Raw genomic sequence first — 10,841 nt, 5'->3', positions numbered from 1 at the left:
AAGGAGGAAGGTCAGCCAGAAGAAAGTTCTGAAGCATTGGAGGGACTTATTCTGTGGCATCTTTTAAAAGGAGGCATATGGACTTTAGCATGTACGGAAAAACAGTTCCACTTCTGGGGCTGATGGCTTTCACCAGTGACATGGTACATGTTTTTCATCAGGCTAGATTGTAAACATTACTTTCTCTTTACTCCAACTTTTCTCTCCAAGTCATCTTAGAATGTCACAACTTTTGAATGTCACAACAATGATCTCTCAGTTACCCGAGAGACAATTGCAACTTACAAAATAAACAGCAAATGACTTAAAGCATCCAGTTAGTAAAGGCCCTCTGCCCTGACCTCATCCAGCACTTTCTCCTGTACTATGTCCACCTGGAGTCATCCTGAATCTCAAGATCCTTCCTTCCTGCCTGGAAGATGCAGAAAAGGAATCAGCTAGAAAAAATAGCTAAAATACTGATAAAAATACATATGTGAGTCATTTTATATCAGGGGGTCCCCAACCCCTCCCCCACCCCCATCCCCAACAGTACCTGGCTGTGGCCTGTTAGGAACCAGGCCGTAGCAGGATGTGAGCTGCGGGCAAGTGAGCAATCCAGCTTGAGCTCTACCTCCTGTCTGATCAGCAGTGGCATTAGATTCTCACAGGAGCGTGAACCCTATTGTGAACTGCGCGTATGCAGGATCTAGGTTGCCTGCTTCTTATGATAATACCTGATGATCTGAGGTGGAATAGTTTCATCCTGAAACCATCCCTGCCGCCGTCTGTGGAAAAATCGTCTTCCACAAAAGTGGTTCCTGGTGCTAGAAGGGTTGAGGACTGCTGTTTTATAATCATATTTCTTAATAACTATTAATATAGAGAGTAGTTCATTTTTTACTTATAAATTTATTGCTGGTTTTATTATAACAATGTTACACTGTTTATGGTTTAATACATATGGTTCAAAATGTATAATACATCAAGTAGTAAAGTTTTAAAATTTTCTGCTTAAAACAAGTTTTGTATAAAAATTGCAGATACATTTTACATGGCAAATCAATTTTTAAGTCATCCTAAAGGCTGATTTTTTTTGAAATTTAAAAACATTTAATTTCAATTTCTCTCTTATATAAGCTTTATTACTATAGCATGATTTCCTCTGCAGTTTAACAATGCAGCAAAATTCCCATTTCATGGTAAATTGGGTTTTAAGAGGCAAGGTTAAAATGCTTGGAGGATCCTGAATACACCTTTGAACTTCCAATAGGGGTTATGGTTGTTAATTTAACCCTCATGCGTAAGCAGAGGCACAAGTTAGCTGCATGTGCTCTAGACCCCAGAGCGAGCCAACATTGAGAAGCAAAGAGCGGCAGCAGGAAGAGCAATGAAACCTCCTCAGGACTTACCGGGCTGCTGCACAGGATCTAGCTTCTCTCCCGTAAGACGGGCGCATTGAAAGCCTTGTTGCAGCAGCACCGCCGTCTGTGGAAGCACAGGCTGCCTCACTTCTCCAGCTGCTCTAGCACCTGCCTTCCTGGTAGTCAGGGTACCAGGGAGAGGGAGGAGCACCAGGGTGGGGAATATTTAGGGGACCTCTTTCTTTCAGGACCACACCCTTCTAGGTGAAAGCACAAACACTTGATTACTTTGCATTCCACCTGCAAAAACAAATTTAGGTTTTGAATATGGCAAAAAAAGAAGAAAGGAAAATATAAAACTCTGTATTTTATATACAATAAGGAATAATGGAGGTTGATAATGATCTTGTGATCAGCTAAAACAATATCAGTAAGCACGTGAGGTAGGGTGCTCTCTATGGGCAAAAGGGCGAATATCTTGAATGACCAGAAATGACTCGAAGAGCTGCATTACTATCATGGTAGCATGCATGAAGTAATACATCTAAACCTTTGCTAAGCTAACATTATTACTCTCAAGCTTTATTACCCTCAAGCCTTAAATGGCTGTAGCTGTTTAATTTAAAAGCAAGGCTTAAAAAAATAGAGGTTACTCATAAGTGCCTTTCCATATCCCTTTTTGACTTGAAAATTATTTCACCAACTACTTTTCTGAAATGCTGCTTATAATGCATATTCACAGATTGCCCCATGTGTTATTCTAGTCATTGGCCCTTTTTTCTTATAAAAAAGGCCATGTTTTGTATTCCTACAAAATCTGCAGACATTGTTAACATAATACACGTCATTATACATCATATGTATGCTACATCTATTCACTGACATTTAAAAAATAAGGAGCTATTTTCAAAGACTAACACAGGATCTGTTACTGAGATGTGTGTAGGAAGGAGCTCAATGTAAAATATTTTCTTTGCATAGATCCTTTCAAAGTGATTAAAACACGCAAAATATTATTTATACTAAACTTTCTTAAATGTTCTATGATATTTCTATTTCAAAATTCTCTTATTGTGAGAATATGTGAAATATAGATGTAGCAAATTTAATGCATAAGCTTATACCCCTTAGCTTGAGGAAAAGACCCATGTATGGCCTCCCAGCACCAAAAAGATGGAAGAAACTCTACTGCAACTATTTCCCTTTCTCCAAGCAGCTCAAAATGCTTTAGCAAATACCTTGTGATTCTTACATCATTATCAATGATATAAGAAAAGGCAACGGAGATAAGAACCAGTGCTCCTGCTTAATCCACTAAACCACATTGCATTTTAAAATGATAAACACCTTCCTTTGGCAGTGGAAAAATAGAAGCTTAAGAATGTTTAGGAAAATTTCCTGGCGAATATGATCTTAAGGATTTTGAAAAACTTTAAGATTTACTACAATTTGAATAGTACTTGAGAATTAGGAGTGACAACATAATCGCTTTTGGGGTATGAACCCACACATTTAATTTATAATCGTGATCAGTTTATGAGAGAAGCTAGTAAGTGCCAAATTATTAGCCCAATACAGTGAGTTTTGCTATGCTATTTTGAATAATTTAGTCCAAAGATCCAGATTTGGTTAGTGTGCTATTCCAGCTCATTCTAGTCATATTAGACGGGAGCAAGGATCCTCTGTACAGAGCATAGTGTGTGACTCTCGTAGCTGCGCTGGGCCAGCTACGTTGCCAGGAACACTGGAAATGGGACAGATCACCCTTTCTGTCACTATCACATTTTGTGTGAGAAGTGGATCAAAGCCTGCAGTGGAGGGTTGCACGAGGGAACCAGAAGCCGAGTAAGTCTCCGTTACCAAATAGTTACCATGCTGCAGAGGGTCAGGGATGGAAACAGCTGGCTGGACAGACCCAGAGATGGACAAAGCAGAAGCTCCTTGACCTCCTGACAAAGTCTGGCACTTAATAAATCCCGACTGCTGGACTTCTGTGGAACGGCCACAGGATTCAATCCCATAACCACTGTCTTTAGAGGGTGGCTGAACTTGTTTGCCTTCACCATCAACACCGAGGCTTATCTCTGCAAGTTTTTTAAATTTCGGGCCAAGTGAGTCCAAGAAGCTGTCATCCAGGTCATCAGCAATAAAACTGCAACAACCCACGGAGCCCACAGGAGAACCAGTAGCATCTGCGCCTTCATTATCATAGATCAACAAGCAGTCATTTGCTTCCTGGCCATCGTCTTCCTCCGCACAGGCAAACGCTTTCTAAGACAGAGAAAAAGTGGGAAAAAAATGAATTTTAAGAAAGAGTCAATTGAACAATATAATACTGTTTGTAGAACTCATTTGGATTATGAATACCCAAATCAGGTAATCCATATAAGTAAAGGACACTGTCTACTAACAATCTTGTTCAAAAAATTATCTGGTGTTTGGACAAAAGTATGGTTGACATTCCCTCAAAATTGGGCTAGAACCTTTGTCTAGATTCTACAAACCTTGTGGGAGCCTGACCTGTGGCTGTAACACACATCCCACCTAGAAATATCCCAAGAATCCTCATCTCAAACAATCCCTCCCTTTCTCCCCTTCCCCTCAGTCTTTCTTCAAACACAATATCACTCTTTGTCTGCTTGGATACTAGGTCAAACCTTGGCACTTACCAGTATCAATACCAAAACTCAATGTGAGATCCATTCTAACCATGCCTGTCTACCCACTAATCTTTGGTTATCAAATGAGAGGCAAGCATGCTACTTTTCAAAGTCTTGTCTGTTTTGTACCCATGTTCCTTTTCTGTTCTATGCTTCCTGACATGTCATTCCTCCCATCACTGATCTTCCATCCTGTTCTTTTTGCCTCCCCTTTTTTGGGGGTCATTAATTCAGTGGTTCTTCAACTTTTTTAGACCGAGACTCTTTTGATAATGTGAATACTATACCACTCTCTCAGGAAAATGCACACACGGGTATTTGGATATCCTTTATGATATAGGAAATCCAAAGTGAACTGATTTGTATTCCTAAAGAAGATGTTGGAAATTCTCATATAAAAGAGATTTGCCCTCAGTTGTTTGTTCAGTTGGAGGAATGAGATACTACTTGCTATATGCTTTCATGTTGTGGTTATCTACTCATTCTTCTTTTATTATTAATTTATTTATTTTAGAGATGAGGTCTCACTCTGTTACCCAGGCTGGAGTGTAGTGGTGCCATCATAGCTCACTGCAGCCTCTACCTCCTGGGGGCAAGCAATCCTCCCACCTCAGCCTCCCGAGTAGCTGGGACTGCAGGCATGTACCACTATGCTTGGCTCCCATTCTTCTTTTCATCAGTGACCCAATTTTGACAGCTACCTTAGGTTATCTGTATTATTTTGGCAAAAAAACTAACAAACCACTTTTTTCTTACATTTTAACAAGCTGTAAATAAAAAGAACCGCAAAACTGAAGTATATAATCAAATAAAAAGATCTCTAATGTAAAAAAGATAACCAAGAAACAAAGTTTTTCACCGAATTACCTGAGAAAAGTAGGAGTCCAGAAAATTCATGCTTATTGCCCCTTCAGCATAGTCCTTATTTGTTCCTCCAGTGGAATGCCTTGTTCTCATGGTTCCAGACTGCCCTGAGGAACAGATGCCAACTCCAGTGACTGCTCCGAATCCTGAAGCAGCCGCTGACACTGTCCCTGTTGCAAAGCCTGCAGCACCTCCAGATTCAGTAGCTGCCCCAAGCTTAGTGGTCATTTCCATTCCCGAAGTGCCTTCCACCGCTGTCCCTCTGGCATACGTACTTGTACAAACTTCTAAAAACAAGGGAGAACATTCTGTAATATCTTATGCTGTTATTTGTTGCATTTTTATAGAACGGGTCTTGGGTGTCTATAAGCAGTCACCACGTAAAGCAAGTAAGTGGGAGAAAATACAATTGTATGACTAGAGATGATAACATCCCACAGTGTGTTAAGTGAGAGTCATAAAGGGGGGCATATAAGTGGGTGAAAAAGCTCTACAAATATACTAATTTTAAAAATGTACAAAGAAATAAGATTTTCAGTGACAACAGCCAGAAATAGAAAAGACAGGCTATTTAGTACCCAGCTATGGGAAGCTTCTAATGCAATGCTTGTATGTTTTAATGAAAAAACATTATAATTCAGCAGTCATATGAGCTCAGTATGGAAACCAAAGAGGAAACATACATAATGTAATCATGCAAGTTAGCATGTCTTGGTACCTAAAAAGAATTTAATAAATCACGACTATTCAGCCTGTTACCTTTACATTGTGCTTTCATGGAAAGTTATTTTTTCTAGATAATTCTTTATATAGTTCTTGCTATGTAATTCTAATGGGAAAAGCAGGTGAGGATTGGAGCATCTGATAAAGGAAGACAGTTACATATTTGGGGAAATCTCATGTGGATTGTGCAGGATGGACACTTGAAAACAATCTAAGTATGGAATTAAGCAAAACTTTAATATTAGGCATTATTATTGTTCTTTTAGTTCACTGAGTAGTTGTGGCACTCAGATAATATTAATGAAATAGCCACTTGATAAAACCAAAGAAATAAACAAATTCACCTGTATGACCTGTATGACAACATAAGTGACCGTGTCCCATTATGACTGAATGAAGGAATTAGTGATTGAACTGAAATCAGGATACTGTTAGTTCTGGGGAAGGAAGAAGGAGAACAGGATTGAGGATGTGCACATGAGACTTTAACTGAAAATGTGACCAATGTTTGGAATAGACAAAGTTGGGTGGTAGATACATAGATGTTTGTTATATTTTCCCTTACATTTTTCTATATGTGTGAAGTCTTTCCTAATTAAAAAACTAGTAATTGATTGAGAACTATACTTCACTAAAGTTTGGAAAAAGTATAACAAATCTTTAAATATTAAAAATGGTGGCATCAATGGATAAATTAATTTATTGGAGCCAGACATGTCAGGGAGTTGACTAATATAAGAATATTAAAACAGCTTTTCTCCATTTCAGTGGTAACAGCTCCTGACATGTGCACACAGATGAAATTATTAAGAAGATAATTTTAATTTTAACCACTTCTTATTTTTGAATATCTCTCACTTAACTCACCATTGCTTTCAAATATTTTATGTCCACTTACCAGAACTTTCCATGAAATCGGCTCCATTGGCTGTTATAGGAGGCACACAAATATTTGTGATTTCCTGCAAACCATGTGAAAAATAAATTAATTTAAAAGTGTGCTAGATTTCAGAACAATATAGTGACATGTGGCCCCTTGCAAATTTGCAAATGATAACATTACAACAAGTGCAAATTCTTGCAGGGATAACCATTTTTATGATTTTGACATCTGAAGAGCTAAAATCCTAAAAGCCTGCATCTATTCAGCAGTGACTCTCAAACTGAAGGTCAAGAAATCTCTTATTTTTATGTCTTTTTGCCTCTTTTCCTATCTCAATGTAAATCAAACATTTTTTCTATTTAATTGAAATAAATAATTTATGAACTGGATGTTTACCTTGTCTTCAGGATGAGCTCCTTCAATTCCCCACTGATGAATTGTTCCTTCTGAGCCATCAGGAACTGGGATAAAACCACCTGTCACTCCCCCAGTAGAACCTGCCCCACAGTCACAGGTCAACAGCAGAAGGGGGGCCACTAATGAAAAACAAAACAAAACATCAGAACACTTGACTAATTTAGGAACTATTTAACATGACAATTGTCAGAAATGTTACAAAGAAAATACAGTATCTTAAATACTTGTAGAAAATTCCTAATGAAAGCCAAAATTAGTTTCTACAAATGAAACTTGGTACAGTAAGCACACTAAAATTTCATGTGATTATGAAATTGAAGGAGACAGATCAGATCATTTCTTGTTTTTTTTATTTTTGGCATGTTGTCTTAAAATAGGCACTGATGTATGGTGAAAGTGGCTGTTTGGCTCCTCAATCCTTTTCTTTTATATATTTTTATGATTATTGCATTTATTTGCACATTTGGGGCTATGTATATTGTGTCAGGTGAATACACAGATAAATATATGGCCAGAATGGTCCAGATTTTAGGTGGGCACAATGGTGTTTTGGCAATCTAGTCTCTAATTATCTCTTAGTAAACAGTAATTAACCAGAAAACTCCCTCAGTAACTAGAGTGATAACCTAATAAATGGCTATCAATGCATTCTTAATTGTGATTTAAGAATTTCTTAGTTGTGGCTTGAGCTTGGAGGGCTCTTCGGGCAGTGTAAATATCTTTCTGTGCACATCCTTGGCAATAAAGATTAACGTCATTCTCATGTTGACTGATCAAAAGTGAAATACTTTTTCTTGAAAGCAGGTGTTTCCTACACTTTGTTGTCAGTGGCCCCCCTGCCACCTCTGCTCTGCCAAGGCCACCTGAATCCTAATGTTTCAGCTCTCTTCACTTAGAGGCAGCTTAGTGAGGGGCTTAAGCACGCAGCCTCTGGAGTCAGAGTCTAGGGTTTAAATTTTGGCTGTACCACTTAACAGCTATGTAATGTTGGGCATGTGATATCATCTTTCTTTGCTCAGTTAACTCATCCATAAAATGGGGCAATAAATAGTATCTACATCATAGGTTGTTGTGAGGATTGAATTAATATAGGTAAAGGCCCCACTCGTTAATACTATTGCATTAGGGTTTAAATTTCAACATATGAATTTTTTTGGGGGGACACACACATTCAGACTATAGCAATTCATCTCCCAGTCCTCTCCAGGGACCACCGTAATGCACTGCACACTTGTCCTTTCTTTTCCAGTCTCATGTCACAGCTCTGAATTTGACCTGCATCATCTCTTTCGAACTCTTACAATGACCTCTTAAGTGTTCTTTCCTTTCTAATTTACCGTACACACTGTTGCCAGGGTTGTCTTTCTAAAATACAGATATGATCATGTTAGTCTTTTATTCAAATGCTTTTAGCAGCTCCTCTTTCTCATAGGATAAAGCACAAACACCACAGCACGTGTATGTAGGCCTTTCAAATTAGTCCCAATGCATTCTCTGTTTCTCCTCCACTTTCCACAATTTCCCCATGTTTTAGCCTTCCAAGGCTGTATGATTCCTAAAACAGAAAATATTAAGTGTTTTCTGGCCTTGGCTGATGCTGTCAATTTTTGGAAACGCCTTTTCCATTTTTTATACCGATTATATCCTAATCATTCTTCAAGGCTCAATTGAATTATTCCTCTATTCCATAAAATCTTCTGTAATTACCCCTTTGTAGTAATTTTTATTATAGCTTTATCATGGTATTTTTTCCCCTATAGTTAGATATGCATGAAAACCAAAATCAAGTTTCCTTTTCAGCTAGAAGCTAGCATAGTGATTCACATAGAGGTACTTAAAATTTTTTGATTCTTCTACTCGATTAATATGATATCGAAAAACCAAATCTCTGAGTGTCAATTTCAGCTCTTAAACTAAATGGTATATAATAACTTTAGAATAGTAAATGCTTTTGGAGAATAAGGAAGGGAAAAACATAGCATGTGTGGCAATTAGCTGTATCTATAGCAATTTATTTCTTTTCAAACCAGACTTGAAAAATATTGCAAAACATTAATATCTGTTCAGTTGAAGTGATGGTTATACATGTAGTTGTCTACACATTTTCTCTACTTTTTGTGGTTTTAAAATAAATAATCATAAAATTAATTTTAACTCTAAAAGTCTGTGATTTTTATAATAAATTAAGAACGTGTGAATTTAGCAAGGATTTCTCTTGTTTATACAAGAATTAGTCAGGAAGTTCTTTTAAATAGTGCCCTCTTACAATCAAAATACTACTTGATTTACAAGATTTTGATTCAAATACAACTTTTCAGAAACCTATCTATTGAATAAATTTTACCTTTATTGAAAAAGGATACTTATGCATAGTTTTCTAAATGTGTTTAATAAACTTAGTCATATTAAATGTGAAGGTCTTAAAGGGGATGCGTATTCAGATGGTAATCTATTTTGAGGAAATGCTAGATGAAGCAATAACTTCTCAGAACCTATGCTATCTTAATAGCATATGATGTTAATATTAACATCATTAATAACATATGATGTTAATATTAGCATCATATGCTATTAATTAATATTAGCCTATGATACCCTATTTGTATTTCCCTAAGTTTGACTAGTGTTCTCTTTTTATCTTAGAATCTCATGAGATGAAATGAATATGGAGAAAACATCTTAGAAAGTGTCACACTCATGGATAAAGCCATAATTTTGACCATGAACATTACTAACAGTGTGTAGAAAGTCTTCATGATTCGCTTTTCTCTTGATTATCTCATGCTGTCTTCTAAATGTCTGACATATATAACTTGTGTTGCTATATTAATATAGACTGTTAGCAAGTGACACGTTACACATTTCAGATTCTTTCTGAAAATGCCATTTCCCCCTAGCTTTACCTATAAAACATCAGAGAATGTTCTTTCCCCGTTGCACAGATGAGTAGGGTAGCATGGAGGCCTTTGCAAATGAGGACACCCCATCCAACAGAGAATGAAACATTGGCTACTCACACAGCAGCAGCAGGAGTCCAAGGAGCAGCAGGCCGATGGCGGCAGGCCCCAGCCTCCCTGAGGGCGACCTGCCGTATCTGGTCCCAGGCCATGTGGTTGGGTAAGAAGTTCCACAGACGCCCCTGTTGTCACACTGACAGACTTCCAGTGTCAAGCTGCCTGGCATCTCACACCGATTGTTCTGACTGTCTGTAAGTACCAGGGAGATGTGGTATACTCCAGGAGCTACCTGTTCCTGGGCTCTGAGGAGGGCCGAGGTAGCTGTAGAGAAAGAATCATGCAAATCAACAGTGGGATGAGGTGTCTTTTCAGTCTGTTTTGTGTTGCTATAACAGAATATCACAGACTGGATAATTCATAAAGAAAATACATTTATTTCTCACAGTTCTGAAGGCTGGGAAGTTCAATATCAAGGTGTCAGAATCTGATAAAGGCCTTTGAACTTCATCATCCCATGGTGGAAGGCAGAAGGACAAGAGAGCAGGAGAGCAAGTGGGGGCTGAACTCACCCTTAAAACAACTCACTCTTACTGTAATGAACCCACTCCCATGGTAACACCATTAATCCATGCATGAGGACAGAGACCTCATGACCTCATTACATCTTACAGGTCTCACCTCTCAACACTGTTGCAGTGGAGATTAAGTTTTCAACACACGAGCTTTGGAAGACCTGTTCCAACCGCAGCAGTGTCTTACGCTCTTACTACTTATTTTCATTAGCAGAGTTAGAGTTGCCACAAACAGTAGGGTTGATAATAGAGAGAGGTTTGAGCAGTGATGAGGGCTATAACGGGTTCAAGTGGGTAAATCTGTCTATACCTGCCTCCTTGTCCTCTCTGCTGCAGGTAGGCCCATTATCCTCCCCCATGAAACTCAGTTCTACTCTGCTTTTCCCACTAAAGAAGATGGGCAGCATCATTTAGAGTCAGGC

The 10,841-nt window shown here is 38.2% G+C and overlaps 1 protein-coding gene across 1 annotated transcript in view; it reads right to left on the bottom strand.

The window, feature by feature from the left end:
* Window positions 1-2,586: 2,586 nt before the first annotated feature.
* DSG3 (desmoglein 3) overlaps window positions 2,587-10,841 on the bottom strand; it is a 31,025-nt gene continuing 22,770 nt past the window's right edge. The window contains exons 12-16 of the mRNA XM_011974371.1: window positions 9,908-10,168; window positions 6,870-7,009; window positions 6,489-6,552; window positions 4,871-5,154; window positions 2,587-3,614 (exon numbers count right to left, since the gene is read on the bottom strand). Of these exons, the coding sequence (XP_011829761.1) occupies window positions 3,000-3,614; window positions 4,871-5,154; window positions 6,489-6,552; window positions 6,870-7,009; window positions 9,908-10,168 (1,364 nt within the window). The 3' untranslated portion in view covers window positions 2,587-2,999. The remainder of the gene's footprint in view (window positions 3,615-4,870; window positions 5,155-6,488; window positions 6,553-6,869; window positions 7,010-9,907; window positions 10,169-10,841) is intronic.

The sequence above is a fragment of the Mandrillus leucophaeus genome, unplaced genomic scaffold, assembly GCF_000951045.1.
Source record: "Mandrillus leucophaeus isolate KB7577 unplaced genomic scaffold, Mleu.le_1.0 Scaffold145, whole genome shotgun sequence".
Lineage (NCBI taxonomy): Eukaryota > Metazoa > Chordata > Mammalia > Primates > Cercopithecidae > Mandrillus > Mandrillus leucophaeus.
Note: the sequence above shows the minus strand (reverse complement) of the source record. Positions and strands in the feature narration are given on the sequence as shown.